Below are 24,660 nucleotides of genomic sequence, written 5' to 3' on the forward strand. Positions count from 1 at the left end.
TGTCATATTTCTTTAGAAAGTGGTATATGCTAACTACCTGCCTGTATTTACTCATTTTCTGAGAAGGCAGTGGCAACCCACTCCAGTACTCTTGCCTGGAAAAATCCCATGGACGGAGGAGCCTGGTAGGCTGCAGTCCATGGGGTTGCGAAGAGTCGGACACGACTAGACAACTTCACTTTCACTTTTCCTTTCATGCATTGGAGAAGGAAATGGCAACCCACTCCAGTGTTCTTGCCTGGAGAATCCCAGGGACGGGAGAGCCTGGTGGGCTGCCGTCTATGGGGTCACACAGAGTTGGACATGACTGAAGCCACTTAGCAGCAGCAGCAGCATTCACTTCTCATTCACTTGAACTGTGATTTTCTTTCCTTCTACTTTCCTTAGATTTGTTCATTCTTATCTCTGAACATCCAATGTTTTGCCCAAACTTTTATCTTGAAACTCCTTTGGCTTCCATTGCCTAGCTCTTTCCATATTGCATCTTCCTTCTTCCATAATCTGAAACAGGCATTAAAAAATTTGATTTACAATACTGTGTTAGTTTCTGGTGCACAACAAAGTGATTCTGTTACACACACATATATATGTATTCTTTTCCAATATGGTTTATTACAAAATATTGACTACATACATCAATAGATCCCTGTGCTATACAGGGACTATAGTGGGACCTTGTTGCTTATTTTATATATAGTACTTCATATGTGTTATTCTCAAACTTCTAATTTATCCCTCCTCCCTTTCCCTTTGGTAACCATAAGTTTGTATTCTATGCCTCTGTTTTGTAAATAAGTTCATTAGTATCATATTTTAGATTCCACGTCTATGTGTTATCATATGATATTTGTCTTTATCCATCTAAATTACTTCACTTAGTATGATAATCTCTAGGTCCAAAAGGCATTGTTTTATCCTTTTTTAATGACTGGTTAGTATTCAATTGTAGATATATATCACATGTTCTCTATCCATTCATCTATTGATGGACTTTACTTGCTTCTATGCTTTGGCTATTGTAAACAGTGCAGCTATGAACATTGGGATGCATGTATCTTTTCAAATGATAAATTTTGTCTGGATATATACCCAGGAGTGGGGTTGCTGGGTCATATGGCAACTCTATTCCTAGTTTTTTAAAGAACCTCCATACCATTTTCTGGGGCTTCCCTGGTGGTTCAGAGGGAAAGCGTCTGTCCACAATGCGGGAGATCTGGGTTCGATCTCTGAGTCTGGAAGATCCCCTGGAGAAGGAAATGGCAACCCACTCCAGTACTCTTGCCTGGAAAATCCCATGGACAGAGAAGTCTGGTGGGCTATAGTCCATGGGGTCACAAAGAGTTGGATACGACTGAGCGACTTCACTTTTATACCATTTTCCATAGTGACTGTACCAATTTACATTCCCACCAACAGTGTAGGAGGGTTTCCTTTTTTCCACACCCTCTCTAGCATTTATTATTTGTAGACTTTTTTTTTTTTTTGTAGACTTTTTAATTAGATGACCATTCTGACCAGTTTGAGGTGGTACCTCATTGTAGTTTTGATTTGCATTTCTTTAATAATTAGTAAAGTTGAGCACCTCTTCATGTGAGTATTGGCCATCTCCATCTTCTTTGGAGAAATGTGTATTTAGGTCTTCTGCCCATTTTGGATCTTTTTTTTTTTTTTTAATGATTATTGAGTTGTATAAGCTGTTTGTGTATTTTAGAAATTAAGCCCTCATTGGTTGTGCTGTTTACAAATATTTTCTTCCAATCTGTGGGTTGTCATTTCATTTTGTCTTTGATTTCCTTTGATGTACAAAAGCCTATAAGTTTGATTAGGTCCTATTTATTTATTTTTGTTTCTATTGCCTTGGGAGACTGACCTAAGAAAACATTGTTATGATTTACATGAGAGAATGTTTTGCCTATGTTTTCTTCCAGAAGTTTTATGCTGTCATGTCTTACATTTGTCTTTAAGCCTTCTTAGGTTTATTTTTGTGTAGCATGTGAAGGAATGTTCTAACTTCATTGATTTACATGTGATTGAAACAGGTATATCTTTTTTGTTGTTGTTGTTTGTTATTTTTTTATTTATTTTAATTGGAGGCTAATTACTTTACAATATTGTAGTGGTTTTTGCCATACATTGACATGAATCAGCCATGGGTATACATGTGTTCCCCATCTTGAACTGCCCTCCCACCTCCCTTCCCAGCCCATCCCTCAGGGTCATCCCAGTGCACCATCCCTGAGCACCCTGTCTCATGCATCAAACCTTGACTGGCGATCTGTTTCACATATGATAATATATGTGTTTCAATGCTATTCTCTCAAATCATCCCACCCTAGCCTTGTCCCACAGAGTCCAAAAGACTGTTCTTTACATCTGTGTCTCTTTTGCTGTCTCACATAGAAGGTCATCGTTACCATCTTTCTATATTCCATATATATGCGTTAGTATACTGTATTGGTGTTTTATTTTCTGATGTTCTATGATTCCAGGGCTTTCCTGGTGGCTTGGGGGTAAAGAATCCACCTGCCAATGCAGGAGATGCAGGAGACCCAAGTTGACCCCTGGGTCAAGAAGATCTCCTGGAGAAGGAAATGGCAATCCACTCCAGTATTCTTGCCTGGGAAGTCCCATGGACAGAGGAGCCTGATGGGCTATAGTCTATGAGATCACAAGAGTTGGACACAACTTAGCAACTAACCACCACCACCTAGGATTCCACATGTTTAATAAGCGTTATAATCTGCTTTTTGCACCAACCAATACTACTCAACTTCGACTGGACAAATCTGAAATTGCAATTGGCATCTGTCATTACCATCAATATCATTCAAAAGCCTTCTTTGACATCACAGCCTTCTTTCATTCCAGAACAATTACATGGTAGGCCTTGCTGATTATTCTCTCATAACAGTGTTCATGGCAATCATTTTCTTTTGTTTCATTGACCTATGTCAGTTCAGTCACTCAGTTGTATCTGACTATTTGTGACCCCATGGACTGCAGCACGCTAGGCTTTCCTGTCCATCATCAACTGCCAGAGCTTGCTCAAACTCACATACATCCAGTCAGTGATGCCATCCAACCATATTATCCTCTGTCATTCCCTCCTCCTCCTGCCTTCAATCTTTCCCAGCATCAGGGTCTTTTCCAATGAGTCAATGCTTCACATCAGGTGGCCAAAGTATTGGAGTTTCAGCATTAGCATCAGTCCTGCCAATGAATATTAGCACTGATTTCCTTTAGGATGGACTGGTTTGATCTCCCAGCAGTTCAAGGGACTCTCAAGAGTCTTCTCCAACACCACAGTTCAAAAGCATCAATTCTTTGGCACTCAGCTTTTTTTATAGCCAAATCTCACATCTATACATGATTACCAGAAAAACCATAGCTTTGACTAGACGGACCTTTGTCAGCAAAGGAATGTCTCTGCTTTTTAATATGCTGTCTAGGTTGGTCATAACTTTTCTTCCAAGGAGCAAGTGTCTTAATTCCATGGCTGCAGTCACCATCTGCAGTGATTTTGGAGCCCCCCAAAATAAAGTCTGACACTGTTTCCACTGTTTCCCCATCTATTTCCCATGAAGTGATGGAACCGATGCCATGATCTTCCGTTTCTGAATGTTGAGCTTTAAGCCAACTTTTTCACCCTCCTCTTTCACTTTCATCAAGAGTCTCTTTAGTTCCTCTTCACTTTCTGCCATAAGGGTGGTGTCATCTGCATATCTGAGGTTATTGATATTTCTCCCATCAATCTTGATTCCAGCTTGAGTTTCTTCCAGTCCAGCGTTTCTCATGATGTATTCTGCATATAAGTTAAATAAGCAGGGTGACAATATACAGCCTTGACGTACTCCTTTTCCTATTTGAAACCAGTCTGTTGTTCCATGTCCAGCTCTAACTGTTGCTTCCTGACCTGCATACAGATTTCTCAAGAGGCAGGTCAGGTGGTCTGATATTCCCATGTCTTTCAGAATTTTCCACAGTTTATTGTGATCCACACAGTCAAGGCTTTGGCATAGTCAATAAACCAGAAATAGATGTTTTTCTGGAACTCTCTTGCATTTTCCATGATCCAGTGGATGTTGGCAATTTGATCTCTGGTTCCTCTGCCTGTTCTAAAACCAGCTTGAACATCTGGAAGTTCATGGTTCACATATTGCTGAAGCCTGGCTTGGAGAATTTTGAGCATTACTTCACTAGCATGTGAGATGAGTGCAATTGTGCAGTAGTTTGAACATTCTTTGGCATTGCCTTTCTTTGGGATTGGAATGAAAACAGACCTTTTCCAGTCCTGTGGACACTGCTGAGTTTTCCAACTTTGCTGACATCTTGAGTGCAGCACTTTCACAGCATCATCTTTCAGGATTTGAAATAGTTCAACTGGAATTCCATCACTCCCACTAGCTTTGTTCGTAGTGATGCTTTCTAAGGCCAACTTGACTTCACATTCTAGGATGTCTGGCTCTAGGGGAGTGATCACACCATCGTGATTATCTGGGTCGTGAAGATCTTTTTTGGACAGTTCTTCTGTGTATTCTTGCCACCTCTTCTTAATATCTTCTGCTTCTGTTAGGTCCATACCATTTCTGTCCTTTATCGAGCCCATCTTTGCATGAAATGTTCCCTTGGTAGCTCTAATTTTCTTGAAAAGGTCTCTAGTCTTTCACATTCTGTTGTTTTCCTCTATTTCTTTGCATTGATCGCTGAGGAAGGCTTTCTTATCTCTCCTTGCTATTCTTTGGAACTCTGCATTCAGATGCTTATATCTTTCCTTTTCTCCTTTGCTTTTCGCTTCTCTTCTTTTCACAGCTATTTGTAAGGCCTCCCCAGACAGCCATTTTGCTTTTTTGTATTTCTTTTCCATGGGGATGGTCTTGATCCCTGTCTCCTGTACAATGTCACGAACCTCATTCCATAGTTCATCAGGCACTCTATCTATCAGATCTAGGCCCTTAAATCTATTTCTCACTTCCACTGTATAATCACAAGGATTTGATTTAGGTCATACCTGAATGGTCTAGTGGTTTTCCCTACTTTCTTCAATTTAAGTCTGAATTTGGCAATAAAGTGTTCATGATCTGAGCCACAGTCAGCTCCTGGTCTTGTTTTTGCTGACTGTATAGAGCTTCTCCATCTTTGGCTGCAAAGAATATAATCAATCTGATTTCGGTGTTAACCATCTGATGATGTCCATATGTCGAGTCTTCTCTTGTGTTGTTGGAAGAGGGTGTTTGCTATGACCAGTGCATTTTCTTGGCAAAACTCTATTAGTCTTTGCCCTGCTTCATTCTCTACTCCAAGGCCAAATTTGCCTGTTACTCCAGGTGTTTCTTGACTTCCTACTTTTGCATTCCAGTCCCCTATAATGAAAAGAACATCTTTTGGGTGTTAGTTCTAAAAGGTCTTGTAGGTTTTCATAGAACCATTCAACTTCAGCTTCTTCAGTGTTACTGGTTGGGGCATAGACTTGGATTACTGTGATAATTTTATCACCATTTTAAGTAATTTAAAAAACTGGCTTACCATGAACTTAACCCAGAATTTGTGATAGTTAAAAAATTAATAGTAGTAGTGGTAATTGTTTCATATTGGAAAGCAGAAAAGACATGTAAAAGGTCAGGTTTCACAATCAACTTAATTTTTATTTCTACTAAAATTAGAAAATCTAAATGCACAATGAGCTTATCAGATACGGCAATGAGTGTTTGGTGACTACCAGATAATTCTGAACACTTGAATCTAAGATAGAGCTAGCACCATGTTTGTTTAGTTTAGTCACTAAGTTATGTCTGACTCTTGAGTGATTCCATGGGCTATAGCCCACCAGGCTCCTCTGTCTATGGAATTTCCCACACAAGAGTACTGCGGTGGGTTGCCATTTCCTTCTCCAGGGGATGGATGTTTCCAACCCGGAGACTGAAACCACATCTCCTGTGTTGCAGGCAGATTCTCTATAACTGAGCCACCAGGGAAGCCATCTAGCATTATGCTGCTGCTGCTGCTGCTAAGTCGCTTTAGTCGTGTCCAACTCTGTGTGACCCCATAGACGGCAGTCCACCAGGCTCCCCCATACCTGGGATTCTCCAGGCAAGGACACTGGAGTGGGTTGCCATTTTCTTCTTCAATGCATGAAAGTGAAAAGTGAAAGTGAAGTCTCTCAGTTGTGTCCGACCCTCAGCGACCCCATGGACTGCAGCCCACCAAGCTCCTCCATCCATGGGATTTTCCAGGCAAGAGTACTAGAGTGGGGTGCCAGCATCATGGGGAGCTTCTAATTAAAGACAGCTTTTAGTAGTGTTAGATCCTAAGTGGTAGAGTAAATGGCAACCTCAAAGGTTGAAGATTTCAACTTGGGAGAGAATAGGAGTTGTATTCAATTTACATGGGTTGCATTCAGCTCTGAAAAGCATTTTTTCCATTCAGTTGCAGCAGTTGGATGTGGTTTGAAATATTTTGAATAATGTGTCATCCATTTTTTTCTCTGATGAAGAAAGAAAATTATCATGTATTGTTGGGAAATAATAAACTCTTGGTAGTAAAGGCATTTGCATAAAAGTTTTATTTTCTTCCAAAAATCCTGATACTTGTTCTTAACATTAAAAATCATGGCATTTAGAATTTGAAGTAATAATTGAAGATTAATAAAAATAATGAAAATGTTGCTCAGATAAGCCTACTTAGAAAAATTAAAATAGTTTTTTTAGTATTATCTGTATAGGAAAGAAGGGGTTTTTACTCCAGCCCTTCTTTATTTTATTTACTTATTTATACATCTATGGCTGTGCTGGGTCTTTGTTGCAGTGCAGGATTTCTCTAGTTTCAGCAAGTAGGGGCTTCTCCCTAGTTGTGGTACTTGAGTTTCTCATTGCAGTGGCTTCTCCCGAGCTCTAGAGTGCAGGCACAGTAGTTGTGGCACATGGGCTTAGTCGATGTAGAGTCTTCCTGGACCAGGGGTTGAACCTGTGTCCCCTGCATTGGCAGGTGGATTCTTAACTAATGGACCACCGCCAGAAGTCCTCCAGTCCTTGCTTAGAAACAATGAGAGCACCTTCCCCATTCCTGGCCTCCACACAATAAAAGCAGTCTTCTAACATTTGCTTGTTTCTTCTCAAAGATTATCCTTACTGGCTTGCTGTCAATATCACGGTAATCCAAGCCTATGCCCCAACCAGTAATGCTGAAGAAGCTGAACGGTTCTATGAAGACCTACAAGACCTTTTAGAACTAACACCCAAAAAATATGTCCTTTTCATTATAGGGGACTGGAATGCAAAAGTAGGAAGTCAAGAAACACCTGGAGTAACAGGCAAATTTGGCCTTGGAGTATGGAATGAAGCAAGGCAAAGGCTCATACAGTTTTGCCAAGAGAACTCACTGGTCATAGCAAACACCCTCTTCCAACAACATAAGAGAAGACTCAACACATGGACATCTCCAGATGGTCAACACCGAAATCAGATTGATTATATTCTTTGCAGCCAAAGATGAAGAAGCTCTATACAGTCAGCAAAAACAAGACCGGGAGCTGACTGTGGCTCAGATCATGAACACTTTATTGCCAAATCAGACTTAAATTGAAGAAAGTAAGGAAAACCACTAGACCATTCAGGTATGACCTAAATCAAATCCCTTATGATTATACAGTGGAAGTGAGAAATAGATTTAAAGGCCTAGATCTGATAGATAGAGTGCCTGATGAACTATGGAATGAGGTTCGTGACATTGTACAGGAGACAGGGATCAAGACCATCCCTATGGAAAGGAAATACAAAGAAGCAAAATGGCTGTCTGAAGAGGCCTTACAAATAGCTGTGAAAAGAAGAGAAGCGAAAAGCAAAGGAGAAAAGAAAAGATATAAGCATTGAATGCAGAGTTCCAAAGAATAGCAAGGAGAGATAAGAAAGCCTTCCTCAGCGATCGATGCAAGGAAATAGAGGAAAACAACAGAATGGGAAAGAGTAGAGACCTTTTCAAGAAAATTAGAGATACCAAGGGAACATTGGAGAAGGCAATGGCACCCCACTCCAGTACTCTTGCCTGGAAAATCCCATGGACGGAGGAGCCTGGTAGGCTGCAGTCCATGGGGTCGCTAGGAGTTGGTCACAACTGAGTGACTTCACTTTCACTTTTCACTTTCATGCATTGGAGAAGGAAATGGCAACCCACTGCAGTAGTCTTGCCTGGAGAATCCCAGGGACATTGGAGCCTGGTGGGCTGCTGTCTATGGGGTCGCAGAGAGTCAGACATGACTGAAGTGACTTAGCACTAGCAGCAGCAGTAAGGGAACATTTCATGCAAAGATGGGCTCGATAAAGGACAGAAATGGTATAGACCTAACAGACGCAAAAGGCATTAAGAAGAGGTGGCAAGAATACACAGAAGAACTGTCCAAAAAAGATCTTCATGACCCAGATAATCACGATGGTGTGATCACTCACCTAGAGCCAGATATCCTGGAATGTGAAGTCAAGTGGGCCTTAGAAAGCATCACTACGAACAAAGCTAGTGGGAGTGATGGAATTCCAGTTAAGCTATTTCAAATCCTGAAAGATGATGCTGTGAAAGTGCTGCACTCAAGATGTCAGCAAAGTTGGAAAACTCAGCAGTGGCCACAGGACTGGAAAAGGTCCATTTTCATTCCAATCCCAAAGAAAGGCAATGCCAAAGAATGCTCAAACTACTGCACAATTGCACTCATCTCTGCTACTGCTGCTAAGTCACTTCAGTTGTGTCCAACTCTGTGTGACCCCATAGACGGCAGCCCACCAGTCTCTCCTGTCCCTGGGATTCTCCAGGCAAGAACACTGGAGTGGGTTGCCATTTCCTTCTCCAATGCATGAAAGTGAAAAGTGAAAGTGAAGTCGCTCAGTCGTGTCCGACTCTTAGCGACCCCATGACTGCAGCCTACTAGGCTCCTCTGTCCATGGGATTTTCCAGGCGAGAGTACTGGAGTGGGGTGCCATTGCCTTCTCCGTGCACTCATCTCACATGCTAGTAAAGTAATGCTCAAAATTCTACAAGCCAGGCTTCAGCAATATGTGAACCATCAACTTCCAGATGTTCAAGTTGGTTTTAGAAAAGGCAGAGGAACCAGAGATCAAATTGCCAACATCCGCTGGATCATGGAAAAAGCAAGAGAGTTCCAGAAAAACATCTATTTCTGCTTTATTGATTATGCCAAAGCCCTTGACTGTGTGGATCACAATAAACTGTGGAAAATTCTGAAAGAGATGGGAATACCAGACCACCTGACCTGCCTCTTGAGAAACCTATATGCAGGTCAGGAAGCAACAGTTAGAACTGGACATGGAACAACAGACTGGTTCCAAATCGGGAAAGGAGTACGTCAAGGCTGCATATTGTCACCCTGCTTATTTAACTTATATGCAGCGTACATCATGAGAAACTCTGGGCTGGAAGAAGCACAAGCTGGAATCAAGATTGCTGGGAGAAATATCAATAACCTCAGATATGCAGATTACACCACCCTCATGGCAGAAAGTGAAGAGGAACTAAAGAGACTCTTGATGAAAGTGAAAGAGGAGGGTGAAAAAGTTGGCTTGAAGCTCAACATTCAGAAAACGAAGCTCATGGCATCTGGTCCCATCACTTCATGGGAAATAGATGGGGAAACAGTGGAAACAGTGTCAGACTTTATTTTTGGGGGCTCCAAAATCACTGCAGATGGTGACTGCAGCCATGAAATTAAAAGATGCTTACTCCTTGGAAGCAAAGTTATGACTAACCTAGATAGCATATTCAAAAGCAGAGACATTACTTTGCCAACAAAGGTCCGTCTCGTCAAGGCTATGGTTTTTCCAGTAGTCATGTATGGATGTGAGAGTTGGACTGTGAAGAAGGCTGAGTGCCGAAGAAGTAATGCTTTTGAACTGTGGTATTGGAGAAGACTCTTGAGAGTCCCTTGGACTGCAAGGAGATCCAACCAGTCCATTCTGAAGGAGATCAGCCCTGGGATTTCATTGGAAGGACTGATGCTGAAGCTGAAATTCCAATACTTTGGCCACTTCATGCAAAGAGTTGACTCATTGGAAAAGACCCTGACGCTGGGAGGGATTGGGGGCAGGAGGAGAAGAGGATGACAGAGGATGAGGTGGCTTGATGGGATCACTCACTCGATGGACGTGAGTTTGGGTAGACTTCGGGAGTTGGTTGAGGTCTGGCGTGCTGCGATTCATGGGGTCTCAAAGAGTTGGACACGACTGAGCGACTGAACTGAACTGATTACTATATGTATAGTAATAAATTTTTAGTTTTCACTGGTTTGTTTTATGTTGAATGAGAATCAGGAGAAATGCCATTTGACTACCAACTGTTCTCTGAATAAAACACAAATTGGACTGACATTTTGCTTATTGTAGAGATAATATTCTATGTGTACCCAGAGCTACAACTCCATCAGTTTTGATCACAACCTACATTTTACAGATTTTCCCATGCCTCACAAAAGTTTTTATATTTCACTTTTTCTGTAACTTGAATTTTTAATGACATACTAAATAAGAAGTTTCTGGGCATTTTCCTTTGTGTACTGCATATATGCTGTGAAATGATTCATATTGTGTATATCATTTATGCCCACTTGAAAGATAAACATCTGTTTCCAAGTACAGGGCAGAGAGTGCCCTTTCATGTTGTATATACTATGATTTTGTAGGATATTTGCTTAGGGATTTTGCAAAAAGTCCATTATACTTTCTCCCTGCAGAACATTTATTAACTTTGTTGCTAGTTGCACAAGTTTGTCTGAAACAAAGTGGCATTTACCATTTTTAAAAAATGAGGGATGTAACTTGATATTTTTTTTATCGTGAAAACATCTGTGTCATTCTGGAAAACATTACTTTGCATTTATTCCAGAAAGTTACATTTCTTGGCAATGGGATTATGTAGTTGGGTCAAAATTGACTTCAAAGCTTTGTTGGCTTTCCAAGTCACTGACAAAATTTCCTAATAGTCAAGGAGTAGTGGGGAAGGGACAAATGGGTGCTAACCCAATAAAATCCAATATTTAGATATCTGTAATTGTACTTCCTAGTCACTATTTTTTTAATTTATTGCTGCTTGGATGAACCTTACCACATTTAAAGCCACATAATAATTTATATGCTATATCTGCATTGCAATCTTGTTTAATAGCTAGTTAGCATTACTTTGCAATTTTGAAGTACTTGTTACTTTTTTTTATCACTCCTTCTTATGTGTCAGTGTATTTCTTTTGAGTGAGTGATTTTTCTGTTTTTGGTGAATTGGAAATAAAACACAAGAAAGTGGTAACAAAGAGAATTTTAATTTTAACAAATGTAAACACTAATATACAAATTACGTTAAGCTATCTTGGTCGAGATAAACTATACTGATAACTAAATGAGAGAAATGGATCTATGTAATCTTTGTAGTATATACACAACCTGTTAGAATTCAAAGATGCTCAATAGCATAATGGGATTTCTGTTAAAATTAGAATTAAATTTACATTAGACAATTTGTGAAAGCTATGTGAAATTAAATGAGTAGATACTTATAAAGCATTTTGGACCATGTCTAGCTCAAAAGTGCTCAATGCTTCCTGTCATTAGAAAATAAATCTGCGCAGTCATCAATTCTCTACTAAAAACCTTTCACTGTCCCGTTGGATCAAAGGAAGTTATATGCTTCACACTGCCTCCTGTTTTGGCTGTCGGTTACCAGACCATAATCGCCCAGATCGTCTCACATTACCAGTTCTATGGTGGTGGTTTAGTCGCTAAGTCGTGTCCGACTTCTTGCGACCCCATTGACAGTAGCCCATATCTCCTCTCTCCATGGGATTTCCCAGACAAGAATACGGGAGTGGGAGTACTCGAGTGCCGTTTCCTTCTCCAGGGGATCTTCCTCAGCCAGGGATTGAACCCAGGTCTCCTGCAGAGACTCAAAACTTACTGAACTTTTATTGCCGGGGACAAAGGTCCTTAAAAGAGGAAAAAACTAGAAAAGAGTACAAATCACTAAGTGAACTTTACGCATTAGAGCACCTAAAAGATATTTACAAAATAAATCTTATGCAGAATGGCCAACCAGGCGAATCCGCCACCCAGGGAAGCTTTTTAGTAAAATTGTTTTTCATTGACGTCACACGATCATTGACCTCTAACTCAGAAGAGGCGGGATTAGGAAGACAGCTGGACTTCTTTCTCGCCCACCCTCCTCCACAGGACGGGCTGGAGGCTCAGTGGCCAGCCCGCCCTCTGACAGATTTTGGATTTCATTGGTCAGTTTTCCCGAGGAGGCTGGCTTTGAGACTGACCCCGCCTCAGACGTGGGCTCTCCCCGCTGTAGGGGCCGGGGACGGTGGGGGTTGCTGCGGCCGCCATCTTGGGCTCCGCGGTAGCGGTGGCGGCAGTACGGCGCCGCGTCTGGGGAGTGGCTCTTCCCTCCCCCTCCCCCCCGGTTCCGTGGCGGCGGCTCCTCCCACTGGGGGGGGTGGTGCGGCGGCAGTGGCATCTACGGCCATGGCGGCGACTGCTGCTAACCCCGGTGAGGAGACGGAGGACTGGGTTGCTTGTAAAGGAGGAGGGGCTGAAGGGGTTGGCAGCTGGGGAGACCCGGGCTGAGGGGCCGTAGTTGGGGCTGAGGGCGCTGGGGCGCGCGGGGGCGGCTATGGGGCGGTGGGGGAGGGGAGTAACCTGGGGGAGGGGCCGGACCCGGGGGAAACGGGGGAGACCCGAGGTAGAGGGAGGGAGCAGGTGGGTGCTAGTTGCGGATTCCTTGCCCGGAGTTCTGGTGGAGCGCCAGTCCGCGCGGGGCTGGCCCGCCTGCACTCTTGTGGCGGCGTTCTGGTGTGCGTTGTGCTCTTTCAACACTCTGCCCACTGTAGACCTGCTTGATGCCGAATAACTGGGCAGAGTGGCTCGTTTTACTTTAAAAGTAGTTTGGGCTTATAAACGCTGGACGGCGTTGCCGTTTAGCTGAGATGTTACTTCCAAACGTTTAGATTTTAAAGTTTCAAAATCTTTGAATTTATACTGTTTCTTACAAACAGACAAACAAACCTGTATTCCCCCCCGAGGGGGCTGTCCTTTGAAACTTGCGTTTATTATTAAGAGGTGCCTCTAGTGTCATAAGCTGCTGAAGGCTGAGGTTTGTGTACAGTGTTTGAGTTTCAGGATAAATGTTGCCAACAGCAAGCATCCGGGACCCCAGGTTGAAATCTTGTTAGGTGGGTCGAGGTTGTCCCCCTTCTTTAAGTTCAGTTCATGCTGTGTCTCAATGAACATCTCTTCTATAGTGAGAGCTTGAACATTAAAAAAAAAAAATTAACCAGTCATGTCTCAGACATAGAATAGGGTGTAGTGCAACAGGTCTGGACAGATCAGGTTTTGAAATTTCTAGTCCCAGTCCTCTTTCCAGTACATTACAGTTATTTCTCCCTGGGAAGTATTTCATTTTAGGGATCCTAGTTTACTTTGCTGACCTTGGCCATTTCTTAGAAATCCTTATCTTTGATAGCTTCAGAAAAGAAGTAAGAGGTGGGGATGAATAATTTGAAAATATAGTAGTGGGAGGGCTTCACTGCTGTTCCCTTGTTAAAATTTAAATGGATTTTTTTCGTGCCTCTGAAAGGCAGCAGTATTTTGCAATACCCCGGTTTTGCTATTACAATTGAATCACTGTGAAATTTACTGTCTTTCCTACCATGTTTCTGGGAACAGAACTATTTAAAGAAGTTTAATTTGCCAGATGTCAATATCATATTTTTAAATCTTTTTAGTTTTTTCCTTTTAAAGGAAAAGGAGATAAAGTTAATGGCTAAAATTCCATTGCAGGAAGTGCTGAGTGATGGAATAAAATTGGAAAGATGCTATTATTATGGCAAACCTGACCTTGAAGTAAAATGACTTATCTGTTAACTAGGGAGTAAATAAACAAGATTTTAAACTAACACATTGCAAAATACTTATATAACCATAGTCAAGTTGCAAAGCATTTCTCTTATTAAGAGATGGAGAAGTAAACAAGTTTAGTGCATATGTCAGAAGCTTTTTTTCCAGCAGTGTGGGTGGGGTTGCTTTATTTTGTTTTGTTTTTTAAACAACAGTAACCAGAAGGACAGTCTCTTAACCACATTTTCATTAGCTGATCAATATCAGCTTAAATCTGTAAGTGGAAAATAGTATTTGTACAGAATGCTTGCTTATGAAGGAACAGTTATTTTGTTTATTTGCCTTTGGCAGCCTGCTTCTGCAATTTTTAGATTTCTTTTTGATGTTGGAGAATTCTCCCATAGCTTCCAAGTTATTGATTCCAAGTTCAACCGTGTTGTTTAAATTAGAAAGTGCATTTTCTTCCTTCAGTTTTCCTTTTGCCTCTTTGTATCAAAAGGAAGAGATCAATTGTGGACTTTTGGTAGCCTGTTGCATATGAGGGCCATAAATGTAGGGACACAGGGTGGAAATGTTCTGTGCTCAGTGAAAAGATAGTAAATGGCTTTCAGGTCTGAATTCCTTGTGCATGGTCAAACCTTTTTTTCTTAGGGTCATTTTAGGGACTAGAGACATCATACATGTTTCTTTGAGTTTTTCTACTTTGTCTTTTTCCTAGTTAAGTTTCCCTATGGTTCTTGTTTGTTCGTTTTTCACATATGTCTGCAAAGATTTTTGGTAATAATTATTTTACTCTTCTAAGCTTCCTTTAAGGTAATCCTTAGCATTAATAATAATACTTGATCATTTTAGTTGTGTTTATAGAGTTTGACTTAGAGACTGTTGGTGGCCCTACAGAGACTTTCAGGAGACCTGGTTCCTTTGCATTTTTTGCTGTGTGTGTCTTAAAATGGTGCTGGATCAAAAGAAGAGTAAGATATGGTTTATACTGTACTCTGAGTTACGTTGAAGTAATAGTTCTAATATGGTGGTGCCTTTTTTCTCTGTAATTGATAATTTTTCATACTCGTTAATATTTCTGTTTACCATTGGGAAGCAGAAGTAAGTGGGTAGGTGGTTCATGAAGGCTATATCTTTCTTGTCTGTGTAATACTAACACTTTTGAAAAACATTTTTAAAATCATGTGATTTGTTATACATTGGTTAAGGCACTGGTTGGGAACAGATTAGTTATTTGATTTATACTTCAGTATTCAAACCAGAGATATGAATGAGTTTTTAGTAGTATAGGTTTTTCCTCCCTTGATTCTAATATTCTCTTTAACAGAGACCTCTTTTTGTGCTATTAGGTACCATTTATTGTGGGTGCAGAATGGGTAGAAGGCAAAGGAAGGAATACATGTTTGGGTTTTTAAGGCTGACATTTAGGAAGACTTTTTCTTTTCACATAGTTTTTAACCTCCTTAGATTATAATTTTAAAGTAAATTAGCTTAATTTTTATCTATTACCTTTACTTACTTTTTTCAGATACCGGAAAATAGGAGTTTATGTAGTATAAAATTAAGATGCCAAGATACTTAAAAAAAATTATATTCTATTGCAAAAAACTTTTTCAGAAGTGTTTAAATATATTTTACTGATTCAGCAATTGAAAAACAGTTAACATTTTTGAAAAAGAACCTCAACCCATGTAGTTTTTAATTTTTAAAAATATTTTTACTTTTTGTTAAGTACGTCTTACTTAGCTGGTTATTTTCGGTTGGGCCTGGTGTTTGTTACTGCTTCTGAGCTTTCTCTAGTTGCAGCAACAGAGGCTAATCTTTGTTGTGCTGGGCTGGCTTCTCACTGCAGTGGCTTCTCTTGTAGAGCGTGGGCTTTAAGCACTCAGGCTCAGTAGTTGTGGCACATGGGCATAGTTGCTCTGTGGGATCTTCCCAGACCAGGGATTGAACCAGTCTCCCCTGCATTGCTAGGCAGACTGTTAACTACTGGACCGCTAGGGAAGCCTCTCCACATGTTTTTTAGACTATTCGAATTGTGGCACCAAACTGAATCTTTTCTGTTTTGTTAGAAATTAAGAAGTAGATACTGCTGCATTCTTGGAACTTGTTTTCTTGTTTTGAAATAGTGGTCTCTCACTTTAGTTATTTGCATTCCAGTCCTACTTCTCTACTCATCACTAACAGATGAGAATAATTTGTTGTTTTATGGATGCTTTGTGAAAGTCTTTTGTGGTTCTCTGCTATGGATGACTTTCTTCTAAGGTATTAACAATGGGGATTTCCGCAGTGCCAAGTGATGGTTGATTTTCAAAAAACTAAATTGCAACACTCAAAGAAACTAAACCCCCTTTCCCATGATTTTACTTAGGCTGTGACATTTGGGGCATATTTAATTTCAAAACTGGTAAAATTTGAATTCTTGATTGGGGAAACTGTCTTTGAAACCATGGTGGCCCAGCTCCTAAAGAATCCGCCTGCAATGTGGTAGACCTGGGTTCAATCCCTGGATTGGGAAGATCCCCTGGAGAAGGGAATGGCAACCCACTCCCAATATTCTGGACTGGAGAATTCCATGGACTGTATAGTCCATGGGGTTGCAAAGAGCCAGACAAGACTGAGTGACTTTCACTCACTCACTTTTTCCCCTTCAGGCTGTTGACAATGGTTATTTTAAATGTTAATTCCCCTGGTGGTATAGCCCTGTTATAGAGGTGAAAGGGTGACATTTCTGTCAGTGCTATCCAATGTCTCTATGGTTGTATAGCTGATTCCCTTTAAATATAACTGAAGGGATATATTTAAAGCTCTTGTGAAATACAAGGCCTGAACTCAGTGGAGTTTCTTTGGGCCCATCATTCACAGACAATGATAGGCCCTGCTTGTAGAGCTATTTGTTCTTAAGAATGCTGCTTAACATGCCATGATGATTTGAATAAGTAGACATTAACAAATGTTGAATTTGGATTCAAGATAACCTCTATCGTGAAACTTCCCTGGTGGTCCAGTGGTTAAGACTTCAAGCTTCCAATGCAGGGGGCACGAGTTGGATCCCTGGTCAGGGAACTATGATCTCACTGGCTGTGTGGTGTGGCCAAAAAAAAAAAAAAAAAGATAACCCCTATCATTTTAGGCGTAAGGAAACAAACCTAGAGAAAGGAATCGGCACATTTATTAAACATGTATTAAGTTCTTAGTGTATACCAGGCTGCACGTTTCCTGTTTTGTTGGCTATTATGTATTTTAGAAACCATCTCTCAGTTTCCAGATAAATTATCTCAGTTTGCATCTCTTTTCATCATTTCTTTGTTTCGTATTTGCCTCTTCACATTTTTCTGTAGTTGAGTAGACAAACTAAATTTATTACTTTAACAACTTTTTCAAAAAAGATTTTTGTTGTGGACCATTTCTAAAGTCTTTATTGAATTTATTGAATTTCTGATTTATGTTCTGATATTTTGGCCACGAAGCATGTGGGATCTTAGCTCCCCAACCAGGGATCGAACCTACACCCCTTGCTTTGGAGGTGAAGTCTTAACCACTGGATGGCCAGGGAAGTCCCTGATTTCAACAACTTAATTACAATTTAAGTTTCATGAGAGCAGGACCTTTATCTCCCTTGTTCACCACAGTACCCTTCTGCTCTCAGGGGTGTCTAGTATGCTGAGTAAATATTGAATAAGTGAATGTTATAACACCTGGCATTGGAGATTTATATCTTTATGCACTGTTAACATGAAAATACCTTTGAAAGGATAACACTCATTAAACCATAACATCATGAATTCACTTATAATAGCTAACATTATAGGTCACTTATTCTAAATATATCATCTCTTTTAATGCTCGTGTATATTATCTCATTTTATATATTGTATATATATACACATATATGTATATATGTATGTATATACACATATGTACATATGTATGTACACGTATGTGCACATATATGTATGTATAAGTGTGTATATACATATATGTATATACACATATATGTATATATGTATATACATATATGTATATAATATATGTATATTATCTCATTATCTTTGTAAGAATCCTGTGAGGTATGCATTAATATTCTTGTTTTTAGATGAGGAAACTAAGGCACAGAACAAATGATTAGTTTGTCTGTAGTCACATAGCTAGTAGGGGTAGAGAGAATTTTGGGGGCAGGTAGAGACATTGTGGTTGCTGGCAGTCCATTTACACAAAATTTTTTTATAGGCATTTTATATACCATTTTAGCCACAGTGGAAAATAGTATGAAGGTTCTCATTTCTTTACATCCTCACCAGCATTTATTGTTTGTGGTCTTTACACAGTCAGTATTCTTAACTGCTAAGTTACAAGATTTTCTCCATTGGACTTAAAGTCACTTTCTATAGAAGTGTAGCACAATTGATTCTTTTTAAGGAGGAGGGTGGGGTATTGTCTTTTTTTGTAGATGAAGGTGAAATACCACATATGGCAGCCAGCAGAGCACAGTTGCTTGGATGGCGAGATGAGTGCACAGTGCTGAAAAATTTGCTGGAAAAGTTTTGCAGTTCTTAAAATCTTTTCTGTAACATCCTTTATTCATAATTGTTTTTCAGCTCTTTAAAGGACTTTAAGGTTCTTACTGGAATCTTTCTCCTGGTTCTTAATAATCCATAATTGTGCCTTTTTGATTAACTTTCTGAATTTGGCTTCAGAAACAGTGCATTGCTTGCTTTTTCTCACTGACTTCCTGCTTTGTTCCTTAGGCCTGCTCATTTTCTTTCTCTTGTTCATTATGCTTCTCCAAGTCTCACTCTTAGGACTGGAACTCTTTAGTTAATAAGCCAGTCAACTTCCTTCATTTCTGTTTGCCCATCCACCTGACTCAAATTTATTTGGTAACTACTGTATCTCCTTCCCTTCATTTATCTTTTATGTATTGAAGACTGTCCAAAATGTTTATTCCTGTCTTTTCACATAAGCTTATTTTCTGTATTTTCATCTGTCTAAAAAAAAATCTCTTTTTGAATAATCTGAGAAGTCTCTGATGCTGGGAGGGATTGGGGGCAGGAGGAAAAGGGGACGACAGAGGATGAGATGGCTGGATGGCATCACTGACTCAATGGATGTGGGTTTGGGTGAACTCTGGGAGTTGGTGATGGACAGGGAGGCCTGGCGTGCTGCGATTCATGGGGTCGCAAAGAGTCGGACACGACTGAGCAACTGAACTGAGCTGAACTAACATATTGTTTATTATATATATACAGGTATGTGGGCTTCTCTAGTGGCTCAGCAATGGCAACCCACTCCAGTACTCTTGCCTGGAAAATCCCATGGACAGAGGAGCCTGGTAGGCTGCAGTCCATGGGATCGCGAAGAGTCAGACACGACTGAGCGACTTCACTTTCACTTTTCACTTCCATGCATTGGAGAAGGAAATGGCAACCCACTCCAGTGTTCTTGCCTGGAGAATCCAGGGACGGGGGAGCCTGGTGGACTGCTGTCTATGGGGTCGCACAGAGTCGGACACAACTGAAGCCACTTAGCAGCAGCAGCAGTGGCTCAGCAGTAAAGAATCTGCCTGCAATGCAGGAGATGCTGGATACATGAGTTCAATCCCTGGCTCAGGAACATCCACTGGAGGAGGGTTTGGCAACCTACTCCAGTGTTCTTGCCTAGAGAATCCAATGGACAGAAGAGCCTGGAGGTCTACAGTCCATGGGGTCACAAAGAGTTGGACACGACTGAAGTGACCGAGCACTATACAAGTATATACCTACTCCAGTATTCTTGCCTGCAGAATTCCATGGACAGAGGAGCCTGCAAGGCTACAGTCCATGGGGTTGCAAAGAGTTGGACTTGAATGAGTGACTAACACTTTCCCAAGTTTTATATATATGTGTGTGCATGTGTGTGTGTGTGTGTGTATGTATGTTTGTATGTATATATAGATATGTAGTCACCAGTATTTCTTTAAGATTTGGTGCCCTTCCTAACTTTTCTGTATCTTTCATGACTATCACAGTTTTTCCAGTTCCCCAGGTTAAGTAACTAGAAGTGTTTGGATTCTTTTATGTTTTTATCAGATTTGTTATCACATCTTGTTTTTTTTTTCCATTAAAAAAAAGCATTTTAAGCATATAAGAATATTAAAGATATAAAACATTTTAACTATATAAAATATATACTTAAAATAGATTTTTTAAAATTAATTTTTATTGGGGTATAGTTGATTTACAATGTTATGTTAGTTTCTGCTGTTTACAGTAAAAGTGTATTTGTCATACACATACATATGTTCACTCTAGTTTAGAGTCTTCTCATATAGATCATTACAGAGCATTGAGTATAGTTCCCTGTGCTATACAGTAGGTACTTAATAGTTACCTGTTTTATATATGTTGTTTGTTTTAGTTGCTAGTTGTTTCCAGCTCTTTTGCGACCTGAAGGACTCTAGCCCACCAGGCTCCTCTGTCCATAGGGTTCTCCAGGCAAGAATACTCGAGTGGATTGCAATTTCCTTCTCCTGGGGAATCTTCCTGACCAGGGATTAAAGCTGCATCTCTTGTATTGGCAGGCGGATTCTTTAGCACTGAGCGACCAGGGAAGCCCCATTTATATATAGTAGTGTGTATGTGTCAATCCCAGTCTCCCAATTTATCCCTCCCCCCCTTTCCCATTTGGTAAGCATAAGTTTGTTTTTTATATCTGTGACTCTTAAATTTATTTAAACATATATATTAAAAGTTATTTTAGTTGGTTTTACATGATTTGTTATAGAAACAGCAGTACTCTACCCCCTTCTCTGGTGACATCTGTTTTTCTTTTCTTTTAACCAAACTTTTAATTTTTTTATTAAATGTCCCGGAAATAGGAGATACAAGTTGTTTTTTTTTTTATTCCATTGCTATTTTTATTTGAATTTCATTTTTTACAGATGTGATACAAGTTTTTAAACTGAAAAAGCCAGAACAATGAATGAAAACTAAGCTACTCAAGGCACATTATTACGAAATTTCAGCATCAGATACAGAGTATTTTATAAGCTCCAGAGAGGAGAAAATTGATGAGTGAAAAACAATAGCTATCAGATGGTTTTGCTTCTCTGTACAGTAGTCACACTGGAAGATAGATGACAGTGGAGTGATGCCTTCTAAATTCTGAGGGAAAATAATTTCCAAGTTAGAGTTCCATAGCTAGGCAGACTATCAGTGAAGTGGAAGAAAGATATTTTCACATACTCAAGGTCTCCTGTATACTCTTTGCCAGGAGCTTCTAGAGGGTGAGCAGCAGCAGTAGTGTTAGTCGCTTCAGTCGTGTCCGATTCTGAGATCCCACGGACTGTAGCCTGCCAGGCTCCTCTGTCCATGGGACTCTCCGGGCAAGGATACTGGAGTGGATTGCCATTCCCTTCTCCAGGGGATCTTACCAACCCAGGGGTCAAACCTGGGTCTCCTGCATTGTAGGCAGATTCTTCTACCCATTGAGCTACAGGGAAGGCCTATACCAAGAAAGAGGACACATGAAATTCAGGGAAGAAGCGGTCGATAGGGTACAGCCCTTTCACAGACACTGTTCTTAGTTTCCCTGTTTTCAGGTTGGTAACCTCACTTACAGCTTTGCCTGGTGTTCCCCGGGCCAGGGGACCTCTGGTTTAGTTTACACTCTTCGAGAGAATAAATAAATTTTTGACTGGGTTGAGGAGGGGCATTTTCCCTTTCGGAAGAAACAGGGAGAGGATCTGGAAATTGACCTGCTGCTTAAACAGTTACTGAACTAATCCTTATTTTAGCTTTCATTTGCCCTCCCCCCTACCCTCCCCCAGAAGCGCCCAGAGTCTCTAGTTCCTGAGCCTGGGGCATTCTGGTATGTAAATAGAGTTGGTTTTTTGCTTTGCTTTTTCCCTTTCTGGTTTAGAATTCGGTTCTTATGGGTCTACCAAAGGTAATGGTCCCAGTTTCCATAAATTTATTATTCTTTTCTTTCACCCATTTTTTTCCCCATTTATATGGTTTTCTATCTTGTGTAAAATTTTTTTCTCCTTTATGTAATTTGAGGTGGTGGGGGCAGAAGAGAGTAAAAGTAGGTGTATATATATTTAAAATACTGTTCTTATTCAGAAGTTACATAGTTTAAAATTTTAGAGGTTCCTGTACTTTTTCATCCTGCTATCCTAATTTAGGCCTTTTATCACCTCCTTTTTGGTTAGTCTAATTTGTTTCTCTGCTTCTATTCAAATTTTAAGTCTGTCAGATTGATCTTTTAAGTTATATTTTCTTGTCACTCAACTTAAAGGTGTGCTTTGTCTTTCAGTTGCTATTGAATCAGATTTAAGATTTCATTTTGACCTTCAGGGCCTTCTCACAGTTGGGTAGCACTTGACATGTTATATTTTCTGCCGAATACAGATTCTGTGCTTCTTTGTAGGCCTGTTTCCCTCTATCTCCTTACAGCTGTTTTCATAACCCCCCACCCCCCATTATGATTTGCTCATCTTCTTTTCTGTATATGGCATACCTTTCTCCTCTTCTTCACTTTTACTGAGGTTCAGCTTGACCTACCTTTCTGAAACTTCCTGGCTGGCTGGTCGGCAGCTTTGTTTCCTTTAGTTTTTCCTTCCTGTTGAGTACCTTCTCTGTGCTAGGGACTGTGTCAGACTTTAATTTAAACCACCTCAATTATCTTCTTTAAATTTCTCCAACTCTTAGATCCCAATTAAACCTATTATTGAAAGTATGGAATTTATTTTTTAAGGAAAAATTTTGTTTTTTCTTAGAAAAGTTACATATACTAACTTTAAAATTTATAGGGTGAAATAGAAAAAGTTAATAGCGATAATATATAAAATAAACTCAGCCTTACTAATAATAGAGAAATCCACATCAAACCAACAATGATCATCATTTTATACCTAGAAAATTAGTAAAACTTTGAAGGATTGCTGAGATCCAGTGCTTTTGGAGCTATGGATAATTTATACCATTGGTGAAGTTCTCAATTGGAATGACTGAAATGGCAACCCACTCCAGTACTCTTGCCTGGAAAATTCCATGGATGGAGGAGCCTGGTAGGCTACAGTCCATGGGGTTGCAAAGAGTTGGACACGACTGAGCAATTTCACTGGTTCAGTGGTCTTGGAGAGTAATTGGCGAAGTTTTAAATGTGCTTCTTTAGATTCAGAAAGTCATTTTCAGAAATGTTTTGTTGTAGGTAATCTTGGCATATGTGTTTAAAAATGTACAAGGATATTTGATGAAACATTATTTATGATAGTGATAGCTTGAACGTCATAAATGTGTGTGTGTGTATGTGTGTTAGTTGCTCAGTTGTGTCCGACTCTTTGCAACCCCAAGGATTGTAGCCCGCCAGGCTCTTCTGTTCATGGGATTCTCCAGGCAAGAGTACTGGAGTGGGTTGCTATTTCTTTCTCCAGTCATATATATATGTTCTGTGAAATACTGTGTAACTGTTAAAACAGAATGAACTAACAGTATTTATTGATGTGACATACCTTCTAGAATACATTGTTAATTGGAAAATAAAAGTTTCAGAATAAATATGATATGGTTCCTTTCCCTTTGTTATGTAAAAATTGCTAAGATCCTGTAATATATAGTGGAAGGATTCATAACAAAATGTTAACAGCAATTTCCCATGGCAGAAATTGGGGTATATGTACAAAAGACTTTACTTTTGACAGTTTGCTTCTGTATTGTTTGACTATTTTTGGAGACTTCTACATCTTATTTTCTGTATACCCATATTTTAATACATTACTTTTGTAATGTAAAAATTAGTGATGGCCAAATCAGTTAGCCTTTTTAGTGTTTGATGTATTTTTTACAAAGCTCCTATTTAAGGAGTACTTAGAGTATGTTAGGCACTGTTCACGTTTACTATCTAATCTTCGCAGAAGGTAGGTACTGTTACAGCTGCATTTTAAAGATAAACCCTGAGAGATTAAATAATTTGCCCAAGGTCATACATGTAGTAAGTGGTAACCCTAGGATTGGAATCTAGATTTCTGTCACTTTAGAGTTTGAGGTATGTTCTGTCAGATTTTCAGTGCATGCCACACACACAGGTACATGCACATAAATATTCTTTTTAGAAAATTGGGATCATGCATTTTCTGATTATAAAAGTAATATATGTCTAATATAAAAGATAAAACAAAATGGATATGGAGAAAATCGAATATAGAAGTCTCTAAATGCCATTCCAGAGATAACCACTGTTAATAGGTTATTGTGTAACATTTGCTCGCTCCATTCTAGCCATGAGGTCATCCACACTATTTCTAGAATTTAACAGGCATACTCTCACCTCCAGGCATCTGCACTCTGCCTAGAATGCATTTCCCCCAGATACCTGCATGGTTTATTCCCTTACCGTCTTCTGACCTTTCCTTAAATGCTGCTTTTTCAGCGAGGTCTTCCCTATCTAAAATTGCTTGAACTTTATATGCATCTGAGTTGACTCCCCTAGTTTATTTTTCTCTATATTTATCACTATATAACATACTGTTAGATCAAACCAAATGAAATTGCTGTTTATCCATTTCTTATCTATGAAATGTCAGCCCAGTTTATATTTTGTTTCTTGATTTATCTTGCTCTTCTACTAGCATGCAGAATTCATAAGAGTTAGGATTTTTGTCTCTTCTTTTTATCTCTAGGGCTTGCAACAGTGCCTGACATATAGTAGGCATGAAATAAATATTAAATGAATTCTTCCAGGCTTTTGTTATGCATATAAGCTTACTGTATATAATTTTCTGTAGCTTATGTTTCCATTT

General features: G+C 39.8%; 1 protein-coding gene across 1 annotated transcript in view; it reads left to right on the plus strand.

Annotated features, from left to right (window-relative positions):
* The first annotated feature begins 12,337 nt into the window (after positions 1-12,337).
* ARNT (aryl hydrocarbon receptor nuclear translocator) overlaps positions 12,338-24,660 on the plus strand; it is a 66,931-nt gene continuing 54,608 nt past the window's right edge. Inside the window, exon 1 of the mRNA XM_005894915.3 lies at positions 12,338-12,534. Within this exon, the coding sequence (XP_005894977.2) occupies positions 12,510-12,534 (25 nt within the window). The 5' untranslated portion in view covers positions 12,338-12,509. The remainder of the gene's footprint in view (positions 12,535-24,660) is intronic.

This window comes from Bos mutus, chromosome 3 (assembly GCF_027580195.1).
Source record: "Bos mutus isolate GX-2022 chromosome 3, NWIPB_WYAK_1.1, whole genome shotgun sequence".
Taxonomy (NCBI): Eukaryota; Metazoa; Chordata; class Mammalia; order Artiodactyla; family Bovidae; genus Bos; species Bos mutus.